Consider the following 26,216-nt stretch of genomic DNA (forward strand, 5'->3'; position numbering starts at 1 on the left):
TAATAATTAACACGCATAAAAGTGAATAAATTATTGTATGTTGGAAGATCAATTCTCTGTAGGAGAGAAACAGAGAAGAGAGAGACATTAAGATGCCAGGTAAGGGCTGGAGTGTGGGGCATAGCCCAGGGCAGGCCTCACAGAGAACCTCGTGTTGGGTCAAAGAATTAAAAGAATGGAGAGAATGAGCCAGACAGATATCTGGCAGTTCCAGGTTGAGGGAGCAATCAGTGGAAAGGCCCAAAGGTAAGGAATACAGACCTCATAAGGGGTCACTGTGACTAAGTAGCATTGTGGGGAGAATAGTGCGAATGCAGTTGAGAGCCAATGAGGACTAGGACCACATAGGGCTTTGCAGGAATTTAAAGAACTTGAGCTTTTGCTATGAAAGAAATAGGGAGTCACTGGAAGGCTTTAAATAGGGGAATGGTGTAGTCTCCTATTTTAAAGGATCACTCAGGCTGTTGTGTTGAGAGAGCATGAAGGTAATAGGAGTATAAAGTGGGAGGCTAGTCAGGAGGGTGTAGCAGTTCATCAAGGTCAGAGATGTCAGTGGCTCAGGCCAGGGTGGAAACAGTGGAGGTAAGAAGAAGGTGCCACATTCTGGATGTGTTTTGAAGGTAGATTAAGGTTGCCAGATTAAATAGAGGATGCTCAGTTAAATGTTAATTTCAGATAAACAACAGGTAGTATTTTAGTATGAGTAAAAAAAAAGTCCCATGCAATATTTGAGAGATGTGGCCCCAATTCTTCATATCTCCCTGAATCCATCCTTTCACCATGTGACTTTAAAGGTCTACCACTAAAGAGGAAGAGTATATTTCCCCTCTTGACTTTGGTTCAGCCATGTGATTTGCTTTGGCTGACAGAATAGTTGCAAGAATAACATGGCCAGAGGCTTGGAAAGTGCCTCTGCAACTGGGCTTGTTCTTTTGTGACTCTGCCATCACCATTAGAATATTTCCAGGCTTCAAGGTCCTGGTTGAGGTCAGCAGGCATGAGAAGCAGAGCCTAGCCATCCAAGCCTTGGCCAATCCCCAGATGAGTCATAGACTCTCAAACTAAACAAATATTTACTGTTGTATGCTGCTGAGGTGTTTGTTACACAGCATTATTCCAGTGATAGGTCACTGATGGTTGTCTTAGCATAGAGACAATATGTAAAGGCTAAAACAGACAAGACCATCGAGAGAGTGAGTTCATAGAGAAGAGACGAGGATCAAGGACAGAGACCACAAGTCATTCTATCATTAGGGAGATAGAGAGGAACCAAAGAGAATGATGGGGTGACCAACAGTGTCAAAGATTGCAGATATGTCAGGATCAGACCTCATGGCTGACAGCTGACAGATTTAACAGAGAAGGACACTGGTGACCTTGACAACTGCTGTTTGGGTGAAATAGTGGGAATGAAAGTTTCATAGGAATGATTTTTTTTAAGAGACAGGGTATCACCATGTTGTCCAGGCTGGAGTGCTGTGGCTATTCACAAGTGCAATCATAGCACACTACAGACTCCAACTCCTGGGCTCAAGAGATCCTCCTGCCTCAACCCCCCAAGTAGCTGTGATGACAGGTGTGTGCCACCATGCCTGGCATATGAACAGCTTTTAGAACTAATAGAATGGAAGAAAATTGGCAATAGTATAGAGTTGTCTCTTCCAAACTCTATACTAAAACATTAAAAATGATACCAAAAATTAAATGATATCAAAATTTAAAATGATACCAGTCAACATTATGTGTTTCTGTTTTCTTTTAATTTTAATTCATTAGCATGTTTTAGTATAGAGTTTGGAAGAGACAACTCTAATAGAATTTGGAAGAGACAACTCTATACTATCCCTTCCAAAATGTTTTGCTACAAAGAAAGAAGTAAAATGGGATAACAGTTGGGAGATCATACATCAAGTGCTTTTGTTTGTTTAAGAAAGAGAAGTAAGATTGTTTGTAGGCTCAAGTCAAGGGTCCTTCAGGAAAAAAAATATACTAAGGGAGGATACAGAGGGGAGAATTTTAGGGGCCAATATTCTTGAGTAGGTTAGAGAGATAGAATCTTGTCCACATGTGGAAAGGCTGGGTGTAAACAGGAATACAGACAGTTAACCTATAGCCCCAGCCAGGAAGTCCAGGTGTGTAGGTGCAGAGGTTGGAAGGTGGGCAGATAAGGTGGTAGGCGGCTGTGGAAAGTCCTTTTAATTAGGTCAGTTGGAAGACTTATTGAAAGTTCAGGGAGAAAAGTAGCTATGAAATAGTCATTTAGGAGACTGGAAATGTGAATGGACCAGGAAAATACATTATGATTGCCAGGTTGAAGGACCCAGTCGAGGTTCATGGCCATTAATTTAAAATGATACCAGTCAACATTGTGTGTTTTTGTTTTTCTTTTTTTAAATTTTATTTTGTGCATGTGTAGTTGTACTTCATACAATTTCATTTGCAAAATCAGGCAGTGGGGCAGATTTGGCCCATGTGCTATTGCTGGCCAGTCCTGGAGCTATGCTTTCACTGGTCATGTTAAAGAATTCAAGCATGTTTCTTAATTTTCTTTTAACTTCTTGAACAATGCATTATGTGTTTTTACCCAGTCACATTCATCTGATAGGTGCAGGTACCGGTAGAGGGAGAGTTGGTTTTAACACGGGTTGTGTTTAGCCAAGCAAATCTAAAAAGGGAAAGGCCCGAGAGGGTGCAGGCAGGGAGGAATTACATTGATAGTCTTGAGTGTAAGTTGAGTAAGGAGAAAAGATGTGAAGTAGGGGAGGGACCGCAAAAAATACTTGGATCACATGATTATCCAGGGAGAGAAGAAATGGTAATCAGAGAATGAGAGATGTGAAAGTAAGATCATGAAGAGGTTGCAGTTATTGGCAAATAATAAGGTCTGCGATGTGTCCATGGGTGGGAGCAGCTGAGCTAAGGTGGAGGATAAAAGAAACAATCGCTGGAGAAGATGCATTCAAGGAAACCAAGTGTCAGGAGTGTCATCTACACCAATATTAAAATCCACAGAATTACAGCAGGAATAATTTAGGAAAGCGTAAGAAGGGCCACGAATCAAATTTGTCAACAAGTGAGGAAGAGCCAGGGTTCGTGATGAAACAGCAATGCAAGTAGTGGGTACTGTGGTCTGAGAGTATGCAGCTCAGGGCGGAGGTTTCTAGAGACAAGAAGGGAAGGGTCTGGAAGGGGCAGTGTGGAACAAGGAAGATGCTGCCCCCGGCCAAGTCCAGTGACATGGGCTGTAGGGAAAGCAATGCCCTTGGGGGGAGCTGGGCTTCCATTAGACTCAGAAGGCAAGGGAAATAGAGGAGAGAGAACATGTGTGAGGAATTTTGCTCATAAAGGACCATGAATTTCCTAGGACACAGGGGAAGGGTTTCAGGAGCCAGGGTAACGAGGGAGAAAGCTTCAGAACAGAAGGTATGCAAGGCCTTGTGGAGCTCTGAGTGAGGGATATGAAGGACGACCCAGTACTCTAGGGACTGACACAAACAGAGTGAAGTGCACAGTAAGATGAGTCCTGGACTCCTGGCAGTTAGCAAGGGTAAGGCTGTGCATTTGGGACGGTTTGGAGGGGCAAGTGTCTGGGTCTCCCTCACTACTGATGATGAAGGCAGGAAAGTCTGGGGATGCCTGGGTCATGCTCTGAGCACACAGGACTCCTCCGCATGCCCAGCAAGGAGGGGCAGAAGAGATCAGATCAGAGTCAGTGAGAGGCAAAGCCCTATGGAGACATAAAATTATGATGACAGTATAATATATATATGTTATATATTATATATGTTATATAATAATATATATTACGCCATTTTAAAGACATGTTATAATTATCATGTATTTTTCCCTTGTTCTGTTAACAAATGTATGAATATAAAACCACTTTCCTCCCTGGTAGTCTGGGGAACAATCAAACATAAGGGTGAATAAAGAAGGCAACACAGTTGCACACACAAACCTGCACGCTAGAACCTACATGCAACCTACACATCACAGAGACTCACCCTGTGGACCTCAGCTTCATATGCACCTGCCCTATAGACCTCTATCATTTCTAGGTCAGTGCCGTCCTCCTTCCATATGCAGCCAATTTTCCTGGCCCCAAACAATAAAAAGGTGTCCCAGTTTTCCTGAAAGCCTTCTTAACTTCTTAAACTTTTTTGTTATGAACAAGGACCCTTTTTTCCCTGCCTGGCTGGAGCATGACCCTTTCTGAATACGCTAATGTTCATTTAACAGAGTTTTACAGCACGTTTTTGAGGTAGACAGCTCTGTCCTATGGGCTAGATAACAGCTAGAAACCTCTGGAAATGCTTGAGGCAAATAAAAAAGCTGGGTGCATCCCGTTAGAAGTTGCTCTTGTGTGGAATAGCGGGAAAACGTGACTAGAATCAGGCACTGCTTCTGTCTGGCCATGTGACCTGGTGCATCACCTCCTCTAAGCCTCGGTATCTTCCTGTATAACATGAGGGGCTAAGCTAGAGGTCTTTAAGACCTTCACCAGTTTTTAACCTTCCACAGTCTATACATCTACTAAAATAATCATCCCTAGCCAATTTCATTTTTTCTAAAGTCCCATTAACTTTTTTTTTTAGACGGAGTCTCACTCTGTCACCAGGCTGGAGTGTAGTGGCGTGATCTCACCTCACTGCAACCCCAGGTTCAAGCAATTCTCCTGCCTCAGCCTCCTGAGTAGCTGGAAAGATAGGTGTGCGCCACCACACTCAACTAATTTTTGTGTTCTTAGTAGAGACGGGGTTTCACCATGTTGGCCAGGATGGTCTCGATCTCTTGACCTTGTGATCTGCCTGCCTCGGCCCCCCAAAGTGTTGGGATTGCAGGCATGAACCACCACACCCAGCCCCATTAACTTATTTTAAAAGATCTGAACTAAGAAATGAAGATGGGTTCTGATCAGTGTCACAGTAACATTACAGAAGACTGTGTTATAGGATGAGATGGATCATGGGCTTGCCACTTCTTTCAAGTTATCTTTCTTAGAAACAATGCCTCCAAGCAAACATAAGAAATCGTAGGAAATCCATGGGCAGTGACAACTTCGTCACCAAGTGATGACTGTGGGTTAGGGTCTAGGCTGTAACTGGTATTTTTTGGTTTCTGATATTTGGTTAGTATCTACAATCAGCTGTATGCCCTGTAAATGATTATACAGTCAATTCTTAATCATTCTAAGCACTGTTTGCTTTATTTTAACCCTTCACATTGGTTCCTTCTTTGGACTATATCATAGCTCACTAGCATAGAGCAGAGAAAAAAAGAAAGCAAAGAGTTCAAGTGAATGACTTTTGCTGTTTGAGGAAGGCTAAGATGATACCTGGATTATCCCGATACGAATTAACCAGTGCATCTCATTGCCAAGGGTGGTCAAGAATTGACTGCAGAGTTTAAAACAACAAAAACAGAAAAATTTATGGAGCCAGTAGAACCATATCTGCATCCAACATTGTCTCTAAACCGGAAGGATTCAGAGTGATTGTGAAGCCATTATAATGTCACACCCTGACATTATAAGAGTTTGAGTCTGATGCATATTCAACGCCGGTACCCTACCAAACAAGATGCACAAACTTAAAGTTAAGGCTTGGGAGAAAGAAGAGAGGCGAGCTTACCTGGATCTTTCTGTTCTCCTAGTTTGTCTAGAATGTTGAAGGAGATGTCGAGGTACTCTCTCTGGATAGCACTGACAGCAATCTTCCTCTGCTTCCTCTGCCTGGGAACAATCTGAATCTTAAATTCGGATTCCTCAGCTCCATCCTCTTCCACCTTCCTTTCAGGATTCTGTTCTGTATCAGATTCTGCACTGGTATCAGGCTTCTCACTTTCTGTGGGGTTCTCTGCATCTTCGGGAACTTTGAGGAGGACGGTTTTTGCCCCTGAACTTGGCATCAGCTCCCCAGGCTTCTCCCCTTCAGTGCCCGGGTCAGGGTGATCATCCAGCGACATCGCAGGGAGAGCAAACGACTTCTGAAGGAGGTCTCGTTTTTGCTTCAGCGTTGGTGGGCTACCGCAGGAGAACTCCGGCAGCTCCTCTGGCTTTGAAGATCCTTCGGCGTCCATAGGGTCTTCCAGAGTGATGAGGGCAGGGTCCGTGTTCCCTGCTGACTGATTATTTCCTGAGTCCTTAGAAGAAAAGTCTTTGGAACAATCCTCCACACTTACTTGCACAAGCGGAGTTGTGCTCAGGCTGAGGACAGAGGGATGGCTGGGGATGGCAGGACAGGAGGCGGCATTTTTACCGGAGGAGCCGTCATTGCCTTGGTTCATCGTCTCCTCTTCTTCATCACTCTCGACTATTCTGAGAGGGGGAAGAGGCTCAAATACAAGAGAGTCGCTGTCAGAGGTTGAGAGTATAGAGTGTTTTTCAGGCCCCGATGTTGAATCTGAGGACAGATCTATCAGATCTAAATCCTCTTTAGGAGCAGGCTTTACTGGTGAGTCAACTTTCACCTCAAATGTCTCCATACAGTTTAACCTAACCTCTGGTATGACAGGCCTTCGAGCATCTGGAAACCCTTCCAGAGCTGGGTTCTCGGGGATTTCACTATTGTCAGGCCTCGTAGCAGAGTTCTGTCTAGAACGTCCAGGGTCGTTTGGTCTTTGTGTGACATACGCAGCTTGGGTCAGAGGCTTCTCTATGTCACACCGATCTATGCACGACTTCCTACGATGTTCGTCTAATGTAAACAAAAGCGAGTCTGCATTCCCTATATCAAGAGATTTTTGTTTGAAAGAGCGCAGCTTTTTTTTCGGAATGCTTTCTTCTCTCACACAGTGGAGAAGGCTGTCTTGTAATGCACCCGTCTCTCTATATTCAGCCAGTTCTATTTCACCTGATCAAAACAGAAAAAGCTAGTACTATTTTACTTGGAGATTTCACCATTTTTTCCCCTCATCCTTGGGCATACAATTGGCATAAATCATCATCACAATCCCAGCTCCACCAGGAGGGAAAACGAATTTTCTGGCCAAGTTTTTGTAAGGTTCGTTCTAATTTCAAAAACTGGAAAATTTAGGAATGAAAGACACCAAAATGGCAGTTTAAGATCTGATTTCCAAAATCGGACTTCGGGATAATTCCTCAGCTCTGTTCATTTGTGCATAGGAGAGGGGATCATTTTTTGGCTGAGGCAGATCTAGGAAACTGTATTCAAATCGTGTGGAAGAGAAGCAAACATTTCGCAACAAATCAAATCAAGCAATGGCCCTCAAAGACGATCATGACATTAATGATGTATCTGTCGATTCACGTATATATATAAAACTGTGTATATATATATACTGTTTGTGCATACATATATATAAATAAACGGTATTAAAATGTGTAGTAACATAATAAAATTAAGATTTCACCCCAAACAAACGGTAGAGTACAACATTTCTGCATAAAATTACTAAGAGAAAAAATTCATACTTCTCTGAACATTCATCTCAACCGGCTGATATTTCACCATTTTGCTGCCGCCTATTCTTTTCAATCTTGCAAAAAAAGTTTGAGACTCTTTATTGCAGGGTCCAGTAGGTGTATCATGAATATCAGATTCATCAAAAACACTATCTTCTTCTAATTGGGGAGAGAAAGTCAAAATTACACTTAAGAGGTTATTCTCTCTTAGGCTGTGTCTACACAAGCATTTCAATGAAAGCATTATGGAACAAGGTCTCGGGTAGTTGCTGCACCAGCCCAAGTCTAGCCATGGGTTGGTATTTCATCCAGGCATCAAATTATCTATCTATTGGACAGAGGAAGCTGTTACAAGATTGCCCATTACTTTTCACATGACAACTGGCAGCATTTTTAAAGAGAGGCTTCTTGGGAGTCCAACAGTGCCTTTTTGGGAAACTTTTCCAGTACGCTTAACACCAGATGACACACAGATGTCAGCTACTTTTTCCAGGAGCCTGTGACACTGCTTGGACTTGCCTGTGTTGCATGGATTTTCAGGCTGATTTGGGGAAAGGAAATTAAACAAAATGAGTGGATCTTGGCCTTTCCAAAAAAGAAAAAAAAATCTGCCTTTCTGGGATTTGGTAACTGGCATAGACACAGCCTAACAGTACATGCACCTTATATGGTGTGAATGCAAAATACTGTACTCTACATTTGATAATGAGACACGCAACACACAGAAAAAGCTTAGAAAAGCCACTTGTCATCTCAAAAGCTCCACGAATGATTATGGACTGAAAAAGTAAACAAAGGAAAAAGAAAACAGAAAATAACATTTCCTCCTATTAAAGTAAGACTCTTCTCTGAGGAGTTTACCACGTGTAACTATTATGGATCTCATGAATCCCAGAAAGAATCTTTGACACTTACGATCCCTAATCTTACATAAACAAATCGGTCACTTCGAATGCCTATTGAACTTGTTTCTACGTCCTCCCTTCTATACCCATGTGGCCATTTTTAAATCCAAGATAAATCCCAAAATATGTTAATGAGGAAAGAATTGATATGCTGCAACCCACAAAGTTTACTTAACCAATTTTCTTCTTTCATTCTTTTGAAAGGTGAAAGCCACGTACAAAGTGGCAACAGAAAAGGTTACTAAAATGCATTTAATAGCACCATAAATGGAGTTAACCTATTATTCAAGTTGAATATCACTGAACTAATAATGTTTGGCCTGTATGTACATCTACGTATATGACAGATGAGGTTCAGGTGTGATTATGATTATTCAAGGTTTTTTTTTTAGCATAAGGGCATTACATGCATCAAGCTTTAAGGACTCATCCTGTTCTAATGCACAAAATTCTACAAGTAAATGAAACTTGAAGCAGTAAATTTTAGATGAAATAACCACACTAAACTTTTTAATTAAATAAAAATAAATGTTAACAATCAAAATGAATTTGTTTTTAAACCCAGTGAACATCCACTAAGATGGGAAAGCCTATCAAATTCACATGTTTCTGGGAAAATGCAACACAATAATCTGTTTTACTTCTCTATTTCCTTTTTGGAAAAATATCCTTTGAAAAATGTAGTTTTTCCAACCAATAGTTACGTGATTTGCATTACATAACTTTTGATTTTCAAAACACATTGAACAATCAATACTGAAAGACCACAAGATGGCGCCTCCCATCCAAGAAGGTTCATCAGGGTTTGGCCTAAACACTAAGCCCACATTGAAAACATCCATAGCTTAACAGATCTCCCCAGTTTCCCAGAGATCAAACCCTAAACTGGTAGACAAGATATTCTTCAGGAAGGATCTGAATGGTACCAGAACTTAAAGAACCTAGTTCTCGAGTTCCATCTGTAGCCAAACTAGATTTCTGGAACATTCAGCAATAACAAACAGTGGAACACTGGCTACAATTTACACTTTTGCGATATCTCCAGAGCAGTCCTACCAAAATTACTAACCTCACAAAGGGTCACTGGACACTTGGTTTTCTCCAAAGACTAGACTAAATGATGTCAATTTAAAATCTAGTCAGCCATGACTTCCACTAAAAACTAAAAATATACACCCTGATTCTTTATGTCTCACCTGGAAACAGGCTGCAATTTTACTCTAGCTAAAGTTGCATTCTACTGCCTCCTTTTAGAAAAAGGTAGCAATAGAAAAAAGTGTTTATAGTGGAGATAACTTACACCTATGCAGCAAAAATGTTTCATTTCCCTTGCTTTGAATCACTTTGTATTGAATTAAAAGGCTAGGAAAAAGCACTTCAGCAAACTTAGACTCCATTGAAACTGTATGAGCACAAAGGTCAGGGGCAAACTAGAGACCTACAAAGAATAGTTCCACTGTGTGCCAACCAAGACTTACTTTATAGCCCAAAAACGAGACGCTTCTAATACGTAAGAAAAGGCTTATGAAGGCTCCTGAATCAAACAGCAGAAAATATTTTACAAAATATTATTTCTTACGATATAGACTTTAGAAGCATATCAATTATTCCTCTCGAATGCTCAATTTTAAAGTTAAAGCAGCAACATTCATGGGAGGCTGGAAAATTAAGAAAGCGATTTTCTTTTTACTCCAGAATGATATCTGGGAACACTCCTGTATCTAATAAGAAAACATTGTCCAGAAATCTATTATGTATTGAAGCTAGGTTTGGGATGCAATTTAGATATGTACCTTTTTCTTTTTCGCTGTATCTGCTTATGTTACTGTTGTCACTGTACAAAGGTCCTGCCGTGGCATGGGGCTTGCAGCTATGATACTGCGCATTGAGTGTATTGACTGTTATGTGAATCAGATGCAGCAGGATCTTGCTGATATCACAGTCTCGGTATGGATACTGCCCAATGAAATGAGGGAGAAAAAGATAAATGGTTATTTTAAAGGGTAAGTTTTTCCACCTGATCTTGCCAGATACTGTTTGCAGTATCTCTTGGGGATAAATATACATATATATATGAGAGAGAGAGAGAGAGAAGTAGAAAGAGATTCTGCTCATGGCCTTATTTATTTGTTTAGTTAGAGACAGGGTCTCATTCTGTCGCCCAGGTTGGAGTGCAGTGGTGTGATCATAGCTCACTGCAGCCTCAACCTACCAGGCTCAGGTGATCCTCCCACCTCAGCCTCCCAAGTAGGTGGCACCAGGCATATGCAATCATGCTTGGCTAATTTTTTGCTGAGACAGGATTTCACCATGTTGTTCAGGCTGGGCTCGAACTCCTGTACTCAGGCAACCCACCCACCTCGGCCTCCCATAAGTGCTGGGATTACAGGAGTGAGCCACCACGCCCTCCTCCATGGCCTTATTTTTACAAGGGACTATATTCCTTTCCTCCTTCACCAAACCACTGACAGCAATGTAAAAATGAACATGTCAGTTCATAGTTACAGTTCTTTTCAAGAAAATTATCTGGCATAAACATTTAGCGGGTGAATACAATTTCAGATACCTTCTTTGTTTTCTGAAATAATAATTAATACTTAGATAAAATATGAGACTGAGTATAAACACTATAAACAGAGGTTCTTGATCAATGGCCTACCATTTATCATTCTTTGTTTTAAACATTTTTAGAGCACGTATCAACAGGGCCTCCCATTTCTATTTTCATTTCAATAGCTCTTTGGTTCTTAACAGTAATTGCATATCCTGATCTTCCTTCCGAAGGTCAAACTTTTATTCTACAAAATTTTCAACTAAAGACTCAGGTGTTCTCCTTATGCTCTCTAAGAGAACCATTGCATCTAAAACAGCAGTGACCACCCAGCTCACCTTGTAAAGGATGACAAGCAAGGCCTTCAACCACATCTGCCGGATGTGAGGCTTTAGGGACCAGAGGGAGCAACGAGGTGGCTGTTGGAAATAATGCCGGAGTTGAGGACAAGAGCAGTATTTGAGCACCTGAACCACTAAGGGGAGAAGGTGTTTTCCCAAGTTAATGTTATAGTCCATAACCTGAAATAGAAAAAATATTAATAACTGATGGAAAACTACAAAGAACACTCAGAAGGCAAAAGGAAAAATGTGAGCCATCCCAGTGGTTAAAATTTTTAACAGGCAAAATATTTAACAGGCATCCCACAAAATGTTAAAGGTAATGGCTAGTACGCAAGAAGGAGGAAAAGTCCAACCTCACAAAAAATTTTTGAAACTTGTAAATGAAAATAGTTTTAATCTAATTAATTATTTATTTCAGTACCTATTGAAAATAAAATTTTATCCATTCAACTATTAACCAGAGTTAAACTAGACAACGAAGAAACCTAATATTGGTAACCACCTGCAGAAATGGGAATTCCTGGACAACCGGCAATACTTGGTTCAATCTTTGAACCAAGTATTATACCAACCAAACTTGGTACAATCTTTCAGGAGAACAATTTAGCAATATGCATTCAGGAATAAGAAAAAGCACATGCCAGGTGCAGTGACTCACGCCTGCAATCCCAGCACTTTGGGAGGCTGAGGCAGATAGATTGCTTGAGCCCAAGAGTATGAGACCAGCTCAGGCAACATAGCGAAACCCTGTCTCTACCAAAAATACAGAAAATTAATTCGGTGTGCTAGCACACACCTATACTCCTAGCTACTCGGGAGGCTGAGCTGGGAGGATCCCCTGAGCCTGGGATGTCGAGGCTGCAGTGAGCCATGATCATACCACTGCACTCCAGCCTGGGCTACCAGAGTGAAACCCTGTCTCAAAAAAAAAAAAAAAAAAAAAAAATGAAAAAAAGAAAGAAGAAAGAAAAAGCACATACCCCCTAATACAACCATTAAATATATCCCAAAGAAATAATCAGACAAGTGTTCCAAAATGTATGTATAAAGAAATTCAACATGGCTTTGTTTATAGTCACCCCAAACTGAAATCAACCTCCATATTCAATAATATGGGATTAGACAAATAAAATACTGTTTGTGTAACTACAGAATACTATGTAACCATTACACAGAATATGACACAAATTTATTTACATGATATAAACTTCATAATAAATTTTAGGTTTAAAAAGGTTGCACCAAAATCTCAGAAATCACCACTAAAGAACTTAACCATGTAAGCAGACACCACCTGTTTGCCAAAAACCCATTGAAACAAAAAATTTTTTTAAAGGTGGCATATATATCAGTATGTATAATAGGAACCTATTATTGTAAAAATGTGTGGACATACGTATGTGAGTATGAAATTTATGTATGTATATAAATGGAGGGAACAATATATGCCAAAATATTAGGAAGTTGTTTTTGACACACGTTTTCTGGAGTTATATAAACCCCATATAAAAATTTAATTTTTAATGTTTAGCATATATATATATATATATATATATATATATATATATTTTTTTTTTTTTTTTGAGATGGAGTCTCACTCTGTCACCCAGGCTGGAGTTTAGTGGTACAATCTTGGCTCACTGCAACCTCTGCCTCCCAGGTTCCAGAGATTCTCCTGCCTCGGCCTCCCCAGTAGCTGGGACTACAGGCGCACGTCACCACGCCTGGCTAATTTTTGTATTTTTAGTACAGATAGGGTTTCACCATATTGGCCAGGCTGGTTTTGAACTCCTGACTGCATGATCTGCCCACCTCGGCCTCCCAAAGTGCTGGGATTATAGGCATGAGCCACCACGCCTGACCTTGATTTTAGCTTTTATTTCTAAAGTAAATATGCATAATATGGATTTAGAGGGTGGGGGGAAGAGGGAGGGAGGGTTTTGTATCTGAAACAGTGACAGCTGAGAAAAAGCGGTGATCCACCCAGTTATCAGTATCAGCACAGGACGGCTGCTTATCTTTGTTCATTACATTACAATCTATTTCAGCTGACAATAACAGCTATCATCTATCGAGTTCCTACCATGAGACAGGCATGAATCAAGGTGCTTTGCAATAGGTTTTCTCTAATCTATCAAAAAAGGAAATCTGTGTTACCAATAAGCAAGCAAGCAGAGAGTGCCTAAGCCCTAGCAACTAATAACAGAGGCGGAGCTGAAATTCATGCCCACATCTCTCTAGCCCCAAGTCCTGTAATTTTACAGATTGGTGCAGCTGTTCTGGAGAGTGAGATTTGTAGCACTGACCAAATTAGGCATACATTTACCCCACGACCCAGCAATTCTTCTGGATCCATCTCCCTAAAGAATTCTCACATTGGCTGATAAGGTGTGTATACATAGATGCCTATTACTGAACTGTTTGGGGTAGTGAGGCATTGGGAGCAATATGAGTCCATCACTAGGGGAATGGATGAGTGAAGTATGGTGTCTGTCCACCATGGCATGCAATACAACAGTTAGAAGTAGTAGACACACATGGAAAAGCCAGTGATGATGGTGTGGCAAAAAGTTAAGTTGTATGATTAATTCAGCTCTCCCCACCTGAAACCAAAAAAGGAAAAGTTTTTTAAAAACACACACACACACACACACACACACACAGAACCACAGAAACACAAACAAAAAAGGCCGGGTGCGGTGGCTCATGCCTGTAATCCCAGCACTTTGGGAGGCCGAGGTGGGCGGATCATTTGTGGCCGGGAGTTCAAGACCAGCCTGACCAACACGGGGAAACCTCGTCTCTATTAAAAATACAAAAAAATGAGCCGAACGCGGTGGCAGGCGCCTGTAGTCCCAGCTACTTGGGAGGCTGAGGTAGGAGAATGGCGTGAACCTGGGAGGCGGAGCTTGCAGTGAGCCAAGATCGTGCCACTGCACTCCAATCTGGCAACAGAGCGAGACTCCGTCTCAAAAACATAAATAAATAAATAAATAAATAAATAAATAAATAAATAAATAAAACCACACCAACAAAAAATAATCCTGTACTCTCTTATTGTTTAATGGATACAAAGTTTCAGTTTAGGATGATAAAAATGTCTGAGGATGGACAGTGGCGATGGTTACACAACATAAAAGTGCGCAATGCCACTGAACTATACACTTAAAACTGTTAGAATGGCAAATTGTAGGTATATTTTACAAAACAAAAAAATCTCCCACACTCCCTTGATGATACCAGGCTACCAATTCTTTTTTTTTTTTTTTTTACTGTGAAAGAAAATGTTTAATAAAATGGCCAATTTAATAGAGAAATGTAAATTTGAGTGTGTAAAAGCAAATGGAAAGTAGCTGAAACACAGAGAAAACAAGCCTTTCCATAGCTCCAACTTTAGCTGTTTTACACTAAACAAAATATTGGAACATGTGAATATTAGAAACTCCTTCTAACTGGAAAGATTTCTTCAGTAACATACAATTGAAAGTAATACAAACTAAAATTATAATTTTTAAAATAGAATTAACCAAATTTAAGTATTTTTGGTTAGCAATTGAAAAAAAAATAAGCACAGTGATCTAGAAACCAAATATACTGGCTGGGCGTGGTGGCTCATGCCTGTAATCGCAGCTCTTTGGGAGGCTGAGGCAGGCGGATCACAAGGTCAGGAGATCAAGACCATCCTGACTAACATGGTGAAACCCCATCTCTACCAAAAATACAAAAAAATAGCCGGGTGTGGTGGCAGGCGCCTGTAGTCCCAGCTACTTGGGAGGCTGAGCCAGAAGAATGGCGTGAACCCGGGAAGCAGAGCTTGCGGTGAGCCAAGATCACGCCACTGCACTCCAGCCTGGGCAACAGAGCAAGACGTGGTCTCAAAAAATAGAAAAGAAACCAAATATACTAAAATGATTCTGTAACTATCATATCAAGGTACAGACATTCTTCATATGCTACAAGGTTAGCATCTCTCTCTCTCTCTCTTTCTCTCACACACACACACACACACACACACACACACAGTCTCTCTCTCTCATTCTCTCTCTCACTATTCCTCAGTCAGGCTACCAATTCTTACTAATCTTCACATTCCCCTCCACATACTCCTGCATAACACCGAGCAATTTGTACAAACCTTTATGCTGAACCAGTGTTGGCTACATGGTACGTAATGCCTTGCTTCTACTAAAAGTATAAGGGTGTGACTTCTGAAAGCTGTTATTACACTCACTTGGGCAATTCCTGCAATGAATGCATTAAAGCAAGTTGACAGGCGCATTTTTTGAGGTGCAATCATGAAGCAACCTTCCTGCTGGTCATAGCCGAGTAAGACGTACAGGTGTCGCTTGACCGTGTTGAAGGCCTTTGCACTGCTGATGTCTGACTCGGCGCTGCTCTCGTCCTTGGCCATGAACTTCATGAGCACTGTGATCAGCTGGTGAACTGTCTGGTGGTCGATCCCAGCGTCTTCTGGGAGCAGGTCCTTGATGGTGTTGTCATTCTCGGGAGACTGTTGTCCTGTCAGTAGAAGAAAGGCTGTGAGTGGGTGGCTCTTTCACAAGTGAAGTGACACTAAAATCTCTCTTATATATTGAAAAAGCACCCTTGTTTCTGCTTCTACAAAACTTTCTGCTCCAGACAGAATTTAAGAAACTTAAAGGCACAATATGGCCTTGTAGGCAGAGCCCTAGTCCGGGGGTGAAAGTTACTGTATTCATCAACCACCAAGTAATCTGGGAGAATTAAGGGAATGGCAATAAAAATAGGGTGCTATGAAGCAATGTTATCCTGAAATAGCAAGACAAATGCCTAAATACATTTTGCATTTAGCAAATTTTTTAATACGTTGGCAAAGTTTTATCCTCAGTGATAAAGGAAGTTTCCCTTCCAGCTTTGTAAAATAAGCATGAAAGAATAACCACAAAACACTATAGTCTAAAATCCACTGAGGACAAAACCACTGGGTTATTCTGTTTAAATTATTATCTCAATTCAGTTATGTTCATGAATCAGCTAGTGCAAAAAAAATCTTTTCGAAACCCTGAGATATTAGCAGTAGGTTCTCTTTAAATGAAATAGGCAAAATTATAAATAGCAAATTATAAGCCCTGTTGTATGTCATGAGAAACATACAAGGAAGGGAGAGGACACAAACAGAAAAAGAGCAAAGCATGAACTTTTAAAAACAGAAAAACACCACATGAAGGTGAGCGGAAAGTTCACATGGAAAGAAAAAATACCTTAGCCCTTGGCTTCCTCTTAACCTAGTAAATAATGGCATCTGAGCAGCTCCCTGACATTGACTTTCTCCGTTATTTTTCAAAGTCAGAAATTACCTGTCTCCCTTTGTTCTTCTGCCCCTTCTTATCAGGTTTGGTTTAGGACTTTGTGAGAAGGAAGACTGATATTTGCTCTTCTATATTTATGGTTTGGGGATTATTCAAAATACTCTTGTCCTTTTTTTTTTTTTAATAGCAACATTAGAATTTCTAAATTGAAAACAAAGCTGGCCGGGCGCGGTGGCTCAAGCCTGTAATCCCAGCACTTTGGGAGGCCGAGACGGGTGGATCACGAGGTCAGGAGATCGAGACCATCCTGGCCTACACGGTGAAACCCCGGCTCTACTAAAAAAATACAAAAAACTAGCCGGGCGAGATGGCGGGCGCCTGTAGTCCCAGCTACTCGGGAGGTTGAGGCAGGAGAATGGCGTAAACCCGGGAGGCAGAGCTTGCAGTGAGCCGAGATTGCGCCACTGCACTCCAGCCTGGGCGACAGAGCAAGACTCCGTCTCAAAAAAAAAAAAAGAAAACAAAGGTTTTGTCTGGTGGGTTAGATCAGCACACCGGCATTCTCATCTCTCATCCTGCAAGGAAACGTTCTACTAAATGATGACAAGCTTTGGTTACAAACCATTATAAACCAAGCCTTGGTTACACCCATTATAATTATGGTGTAAAGGATGCAACAAAGAGTTAGGTAGTAACTTATACCTATTAACTCCTCAGTTAATTTGGCAAAATCTCAGCCTTTCAGGACGCAGCCAAGAGAAGCGAGGCATCAGAAATGTTTCTGGGAATTGCAGAAATTTGCTGTCTCAAGCCCAAATATTTTTTCTCTGGGATAGTAGCATGAAGGTCAAATTCAGAATTTACCAGTTTAGACCTGCACAAAAGTAACAAGCTTGGTTGTCAAGTTTCCCAGAGAATCAGATGAATGTTGGTCTGTTCAAAAGTGAACTGCTGAGAAGGGACAGTTGACAGTAAGTGAAGAGGTAGCAGAGGCAGCTTAGTGTAAGAGCCTCTAATACAGAGAAAACCATCTGACACACGTCAGTATGATTCCGGAACACTCACACTTTTCTGTCTCATAGAATCTGTGCATGAAGGAATGAATATGTATGATGCACTCTAGAGAAACTTTTTATCAAAAATTATTCAAATAAAACCTAAGAATTTGTTTATTACAGTGTTTCACATGCAGGGTGATCAATAAATTGTTAATATTATAATTACTTATAAGGCATGCATCAGGAAAAAATCAATTTATGTGGAACACCCTATTTCAATGAGAGGCTGGAAATGTAAAGCATCACAGCATGTGGTTAAATTAAATGTTTGTAATATAGGATTTGACCAAATACAATACCTATGTAAATCCTTGTATGGCAAAATAGAAAAAGTTTACAGGGCTATTTTTTCAGCATTGAAAAATAGTTTACTGAGGCTGGGCATCGTGGCTCACACCTATAATCCCAGCACTTTGGGAGGCCAAGGTGGGAGAATCACTTGAGCCCCCAGGAGTTTGAGACTAGCCTAGGAAACATGACAAGACCCGGTCTCTACAAAAAATACAAAAATTAGCTGGACGTGGTGGTGCACACCTGTAGTCCCAGCTACTCGGGAGGCTGAGGCAGGAGGATCACTTGAGCTTGGGAAGTTGAAGCTGCAGTGAGCTGTGATCATGCCACTCTACTCCAGCCTGGGCAACAAAGCAAGACCTTGTCTCAAAAAAAAAAAAAAAAAAAAAAAAAGAAAAGAAAAAAGAAAAAGAAAAGAAAAGAAAAACATTTACTCCTGACTTGTTTTTCCACTTGAGTATTACTTTACAACTAGAAGGACATTATTGCTTTGGACATGTTTGGGCCAAGAATATGACAGGATTCCCTGCAGGGTTCAATGTTATTGTAGCAGCAAGTAATGGCTGTTACAACATAGCTTCAGTCTTCAATTCCTTTTAGCTCTGGGGTGCAAGGTTGAAGAGAACATGTACCACTCAGTCCTGCTCAGCCACCTCATGTCCACACTGGCTCAACAACAAAGTCCCAAAGTTAAAAACTGGAACCGGAGAGTGTTTGAGAGGAAGTTGCTCCTTTGTTTTATAGTGCTGAGAATTTAGGAACCTCAATACGGAAGAAAGGGAGCTCCCAGCAAGGCCTAACTGGGACCCTGCCCCTGTTTCCTTCCATCTCAATTCAAGTCTAGAAAATAGACCATCAGACTTCAGCTTAAACATTTCAAAACTCTTCTTCTCATTACAAGTGGGCATGTTTCTAAACAATGTGTAACCCTGAGTTTTCCCATCACATCAGATTTTCTTGATGACTGTCATTTCATACATGCCCATCTCACTGTAGATCATTTTCACGGATCTTAAGTTTGCTGCTTTCCCTGAATAGCAAGTAATGAGTGATCTTTAACAAATGTACTGAAAAAAGAACATTTATGGAAACTTTTGCATAAAAAATTTTAATCTCTTTTTATTCTAATAATTTACCCCTCCAGTGTGGGCTTTGCAAGTCTATACTTTATTGCCTCTCTTTGAAATAGAGTAAGCTTGTGACTGGTGCACTCTTCATAAAGACAAGTTACCTTAATCAAATCCCTAAGAAAAACGAGCTGTGGATAAGCTGAAATGTTCTCTATTGATAAAGACAATAGTAATGTTTTAACCTAGAAAAGGTATGAAATTTCCATTTTAAAACTAAATGCCTACAAGTATTTTCTCTAAGGAAAACAAAATGCTTAATAGTTTGAATTCTAGTCTGTGAAATTTCTATATCTGTCCTAACCATAAAGATTTAACATGTTAAAAGGTCTAATTTTATATTTTCTATAAAGAGAAAATATAATTATATTTATAATTATAATTACGGAGGCAGAGCTATACCTACCATACCTTTAATGTGGAGTGAGTCCATTACAATCTGTCCACAGAGCTGTATAACTGATTGAAACTCCAAAGTGTAATACAGCATTATTTATTCAGATGATTTGAAACCAGGCAGGATCAGGATCTGCTTTTCCAGACTTATCTCCTATTATTTCACCCGAAATGGTCAACATTCTTACAAGCTGGGCTACTCGTGGATCTCAGAATGGAGCCAATGTTTTTCCCTCTTTGCACGTTTGCTCATGGTGCTCTCTTCACCTTGCAAAGTGGTTCTCTACCCTCCCCCAACAATTTTGTGCTATAAACAGGTCCCCAAAAGTCATTCTTATTAGATATACCCAATATTCCTCTCAGCAATTCGATGTGATCCCTAAATTATTTAAATTTCTAAGGACAAGAAAGGAGGGAGGACAGAAGAGAAAAAGAAGAATGGAGGAAAATTTCCTTTAGCACTTTGCTAACTCCCATGTGGCCAATAACAATTTTGCAAGGCAGAACATTTTGTCTATTCAATTGCCTTAATACTCCAATAAGAACATAGGCTTCTTGAAGGCAAATGACATATTTTATCCATTTTTATATCCCTCATAGAATAGGGGCCAATGTCTGACATATAGTAGATACCTATTATACATAAATGTCTGCCAAAGTGCGTAAATTCAAATAAATATGTCAGAGCTCACATTCTGTATAAGACAAAAACTGATAGAGTCCCAAAACAGCAGGAATGTGGGAATGTTTCTCTATGTGAATTGACTCACTGACCCCTCTGCCAAACCAACAAGTGACAATTAGGTAGAGGCAGAAAGGATCCTTCCATGAGCTTACTCTGTACTTGGTCCAGGGCAGCCAATGAGTAAACACTAGAAATGAGATTCCATTCCATAGGCAGCTCTCACTACACTGCCTCGCTCATCTCCCTGCCTCCTTACCTCAGTGTTCGGTTATGTGTGCACACATTCACAGCAGAGCTGGAAAGCCGGGGCAGTAGCTAACTTCATATCCTCCTATGCTCCCCATCCCTGCCTTTTCTCCTTCCTATTCCACATTGTATCATCATATGTCTATGTCTCATCCACCAATCAAGCCTGGCTGAAAAGCCACCTATCCATGAGACCTTCCCTGATGTCTCCAGCTGGTAGAAAGCTCCCTCCCTTTGCATTTGACGTGACTCACCCTACGTACTGTCACTTTCACTCAAGATGAGAGTTTACTGATGTTCATACTTAATATCCCTTACTTGGCCATAAGTAAGTTAAGAGTATAAAAATTTCCAAAGCATCTTTGTATTTCCTAGTCCAGCAGGTGTAAAATAAATACTTGTTGAACAAGCATTTGTGGCACACACCTGTAATCCAAGCTACTTGGGAGGCTGTGGTGAGAGGATCCCTTGAGCCCAGAAGCTCAAGACCAGCCTGAGCAACATAGCAAGACCCCAACTCAGAAAAAGTATTTGTAATGTTTGTTGAACAAAAATCGTCATTTCCCAAAAATATAACTTCAAACAAGAGTATTCCTATAAAAACAACTGTACTCTGACTTACTGGATCTTAATGGTCAATAGGCATTTTGCAAGTTAGTGAAGAAGTGAATTGTAAACCATCTGTAGAAAGAAAGAGCCCAAAGAAAAGTTATTTGGAATTCTAGGCTGGGACACTAAGAAGACAGGAAAGCTCAATGCAAGAGTGCTTTATTGGTCCTAACTAGTACTGGGCACCTTCTCTTATGGATACAAATGCAGGCCAAGAGATCTCTAGGTTTCTCTGCAGGCTGAGACAGAACATAAGAGTATGCAAGTCCCACAAGAAATGGGGATAGCTCTGGACCAATCTGGGGTCCTAACTGGCAAAGTCCTTTGGTCTGGACACTCATGGCCTTAAGCCACTCTGTAGCAGGCTTGACAGCCTAGGCCAACTCCATAACCAGACTGGTGTCCTCATGTCCCACAGGGCAGAAATACCCTAAGACCAGTTCATCGAGAGGTAGTTGTGATAGAAAGCAAGCAAGCCTAGTCCCTTAGATGCCAGCTTCCGTTCTGACCCTAACTAGTCAGTCATACATGACCTTAAGCAACCACCGAAGCAGAATCACTTAATCCCTCACTACATCAGTTTTCCTGTAAGTAAAGAGATACTATATATACAGGAAGGATTATCATTATTCCATATCTATTTTTGTTTAATTACGCGCTCCAGGCGATGAGGAACACGATATAATTAAGCACCCTATGTTCACATGGGACTGATACCATTAGTTCAGTATTGTGCTTATATAGCATAACAACTGCTGCATTCTATTCAATTAATCTTCATCAGTGTTCTAAATACATGAACACAAAATTTCCTGGTTCTTACAGCACCAGTGAAAGTACTCCCTATGTCCAAGCATACAAATTGTAGATTAGCAGTTAAAAAGATTGTGTATCCCATCAATTAGGATGAAATGAAGCTGCTGAATTCCTACTGGCACTTACATGCCTTGTTAGAGAGCTCAGAACCTCTGGGCTTGAGACCCAGATCTGTCACTAATAAGCTTGTTCTTTTGTGAGAATCTCAGTTTCTTCCTCTACAAAATGAGACTGTTAACACATTGCTAATGTTTCAGCTATAAGATTCTATGAATTTTATTTAGATGCACAAAGACTTTGATTTGAAAAGACATAGAGGAACGTGACTCTCTACAAACCTTGCAGAGTATATCTTATATAGAAAACAGAATTTTCTATTCCATTTTCTGTGGGTACCATGTAAAGGTTAAGATCAGAGAGTCATAAATTGTAAATCCACTGCCAAAAAGTTCAACTTAAACAGCAATTAAATTTAAATCTTGTTGTATAAAGGGGCATCTGCTTTATTTCAAGTCTAATCAGCAAGAGGTCTGCAAAGAGGACCTCATTACTTGGACCAAATGAAAGTGTGTTCATTAAGTAGCAAGTTCTTCAGTTTCCATTTAATTACTGTCTTAAACCATTCTCCACCATCTTATGATAAATCTGGTATGTCCTTGCTTCCAAGTTAGAAACAGTCAGGGTCCAGTAAATAATAATGCAAAAATAGAACACTACAGTAGTTTGAAATTGCCTTATAAGCTGAGCCAGCTATTTCCATAGCTAAGCAAATTTTGCTTATGCTGGTGTCATGTAAATTACCTTTCCTGAAGTTTTAACTTCACATTTAATTTAAACAATGCTGTTATCTGCCTCTTTTCCATCTGGCCACTTTTGGTGGAATAATTAGATGCCTGAAGGCTTTTTTTAACTGCAAGAAACACATGTATATGTTTTCCCACAGTGATATAAGGGGACTTCTCGGGCTGGATTGTTTAAATGGATAATTATTATGAAAGACTAGCTTCTCAGCTAAGCTTTAAGAGACAAGCTAGAGTAAAATAAAGATAATTTATGAAACTGCCTAAGAACAATCTCAAAAATGCCTCACTGAAGGGAAACTGCATGGATTTCATATTTCTAATGAAGCTTTGAATCAGAAGTTCTTATTTCTATTCTTTAAAACGAAAAAAATCACAGCACAGTAGTGTACATGAACGATGTGTAAGGCAAGGTAGAGGAACTCTACCAGATGTTTGCTATTCCTTTTTTCTCATCAATTGTAAAAGAGAAAAGACTTTGGCCACCATCTGCTGTCTGCATAGATGATCTCTGGGATTTTCTCTCTCCCCTCCCACTCCGGACTCCCTCTCTTTCAAACATCCTTTTTATAACGCATAACGCACATGATCTTTAAAGTCGCCTTACTTGAAATTTTCCTTCTAAGAGTGTCTGCACCATTCTGAAAAGGTTACTGTAAAACTAGTAGTCTTAGATGAAAACTCAAATGTTCTATAGCATGACACATAGGTGGTAGTTACCAGATTTCTTTTTGATTAATAAGTAGGTATTCAGAACCTTCACAGTCTTCCCAGTGAGTTACGGCACCATTCGCGTGGAGCCTCCTTGCCAATGCCCCTTCAACTCTTAGGCTACTTCATGATAAATTGTAATATATCACAGAACACCAAATGATCGTTAAAGTGTATCATGCTATGGTCCTCCAAACAGAAGAAATTCTCCTTTCTCTGAGAAACAGAAATGCATGTAGAGTTGCAAAGAATCAGGAATGGCTAAGGGGATGAGCAGATGACAGTGGTTCAAATGTATAACCTTTTAAAATGTAAATGAAATGTATGGTTTTCCTATAGCAGATATATATGAACAAAATATTTCTATGTGTAAAGACACATACAAATATCAATACTACGGATAGCTCTAGTCATACTGGCTCTCTGGGGAAAGGTGCAGACTCAGGTGATACGATGCTTCTTACTGGACCAAAAGTTAATGGAATCAAAAGTCATCTGTTAATATCAAAACGGAAAGAATTGCCATATCAGGGGCTCAAACACTTGAACATTCGAGGTAAGACCCTTTTGAGCTTGCAAATCCTAAGTACGTCACCCTGGTCCAGTTAGAGACACCACATTCTCTACCTTGTCCACCTGTGATAGACACTTGTACATGGCCCTTCAATGTCAGAAGTACCCACCTGGCGTCTGTTCGGGTGTCCCACCGAGAGCTGGAGCAGACTGCTCATGCCTGGTCAACCTCATAGCTTAAAAATCAACAACAACTCTATTGAAATAAGCATTACAGACAACTGGAGCCTAGAAAATATACTCAGTGCTAACGGTATTGGATAGTAGGGGCAGGTTTCGTTTTTCTATTTGTAATTAACATCACATAAAAGTTGTTTATGTAACAAAAGTTTTGCAGCTTTTATCTGAATCATAAGAGCATCCTTCAATGTTACTTCATCTTCAAAATTGTCATGTGAATTAATGAACAAGAAACGACAATAAATAAAATTTACATTCCGAACTGATCACTTAGGATATAAATAGAGCTGGAAAACTCATATAAAATTAGTTATTTATTTAATTTGGGTATTGGTTTCTAGGATTTAAACAGTTTCACCTGGGGTCTAGCACTACCATTGGTTATTCTTAAATGATCACCTGTGATTATCTTTGCTCCCTGGAAAACTGGTTTATTGATTACTTAAAGAATTTTCATTCATATTTAACTCTCCCAAAGTTTAAAAGAACACATTGCCATAGCTTGTCATAAAATAGAGAAAATGTAATGAATAAAATCAAATCATATTTATGATTAAAAATGGTTATGTTATATAAGGCTGTCTTCTAATAAATGCCAATGAAAAACAAACCTTTCATATTCTGACAGGGTAAGAAATAAGTTTTGGGTCATTATTTTATTTACTTCACAGTGATTATTTAAAGATTAAATCATTTAATAAATTTTACAAGTTAGTAACATATTTAAACATACTCATTCATTAGTATGGTGGTTTAGTAATGAATTTTTAATTATTTGTCCTTCATGAGTCATTACTAATCATTAGAGTTTATCGAGTCATTTGGTAATTTAAGGAAAATTTTATTCTCTTTAAAACTATAATATAAAGAAAGACCTTTTATAGAACAAATATATATGGTATTTTTAAAAATATTGGCAATGAAGCTTATTTTTATTTATAAATTATCTGTTGAAGATGAACAGAAATTCAATTTCTCAGCCTGATTTCTCTATTTCAAAAGCAACCATTATTATTGGTTTGTCTTGGGGGTCTTGTGTGGCTGCTTCTATCAGACATGAAAAAAAAAAATACATTCCAAATTTCAACTCTCCCTCCTTAGCCGCCATAGGTCTTATTACCTAAGTCGTATTCAGAAAGCTCTTAGGATACAAGGCTGGTGGTGCAAACTTCGGTGTTCTAGGACTTAGGAGCAAATGTGTCTTCTAAGTTGCACGCCAAGCATCAATGCATTTGCTGCCTTTTACATTTCAAAAACATCTACTGTTGGATCAGGGCTTTGCTACCCCAGCAAACTAGCAAAAGCAACCCTAGGCATTTATACCCCTGGGGTGATTCTCTAGGGAATCTGAAAGCCAAACTTACTGAACAAGCTCAGTTTGCTGAACGTGCTATACTCTCTGTGAACATTCAACAAGACAGGTCAGCCTCAGAAAGACATTAAACAGATTTAATGGAAGGATGAAAGAAGATACTCAACGAATTTTGGAGGTCAGGGTCTCAGGGAGGGAGAGTGCCCTCTTGGATTCCACAGGCCCTTTCACACTGTCCCTCAGGGAACGTACACTCTTCTGGCGGTTTCTTGCAAAGCGAGCTCTCTTGATCTTCCATAAGGCTGCATCGCTGAGGTTAGCAACATTGGTCCTCACAGCAGTGATGGCTTTGCAAAAGGAATTAAAGAGACTATCACTCTCCTTTACATAGGGCTATGTAATCCACCTAGTCTAAAACAATCCATCTGTGTAGAGTTTCAATATTAAAATGCATTTTTCATGGATATACATCTCCCTCTCTGATGAGTCCTACATAAAAAAATGACTATTGCCTATCATGATTTTTTTTCTGCTTAGACCACAAGATTAAATTATCTAATTTTGTTATCATTGGATAGTTGAGTGACGAAAGTCTTTTCTCCACCTATTCAGAGCTGTAGGTAACTGATTAATAGCAAGAGGCCAGGTGTGGTGGCTCATGGCTGTAATCCCAGCACTTTGGGAGGCCATGGTGGGAGGATTCCTTCAGGCCAGGAGTTTGAGGCCAGCCTGGGCAATATAGCAAGACCCCCATCTCTACAAAAAAGGAAAAATTAGCCAGGTATGGTGGCTCACCCCTGTAGTCCTAGCTACTTGGGAAGATTAGCTGGGAGGATTGCTTGAGCCCAGGAGTTGGAGGCTGTGGTGAGCTATGATGACACCACTACACATCAGTCTGGGC

At 40.1% G+C, this 26,216-nt stretch overlaps 1 protein-coding gene across 1 annotated transcript in view; it reads right to left on the reverse strand.

Moving 5' to 3' along the window:
- Positions 1-26,216, reverse strand: part of UNC79 (unc-79 homolog, NALCN channel complex subunit) — a 276,415-nt gene that overhangs the window by 79,853 nt on the left and 170,346 nt on the right. The window contains exons 26-31 of the mRNA XM_023205526.2: positions 25,483-25,662; positions 15,455-15,741; positions 11,218-11,400; positions 10,122-10,284; positions 7,433-7,582; positions 5,631-6,851 (exon numbers count right to left, since the gene is read on the reverse strand). Of these exons, the coding sequence (XP_023061294.1) occupies positions 5,631-6,851; positions 7,433-7,582; positions 10,122-10,284; positions 11,218-11,400; positions 15,455-15,741; positions 25,483-25,662 (2,184 nt within the window). The remainder of the gene's footprint in view (positions 1-5,630; positions 6,852-7,432; positions 7,583-10,121; positions 10,285-11,217; positions 11,401-15,454; positions 15,742-25,482; positions 25,663-26,216) is intronic.

Source organism: Piliocolobus tephrosceles, chromosome 6 (assembly GCF_002776525.5).
Source record: "Piliocolobus tephrosceles isolate RC106 chromosome 6, ASM277652v3, whole genome shotgun sequence".
In the NCBI taxonomy this organism is placed as follows: domain Eukaryota; kingdom Metazoa; phylum Chordata; class Mammalia; order Primates; family Cercopithecidae; genus Piliocolobus; species Piliocolobus tephrosceles.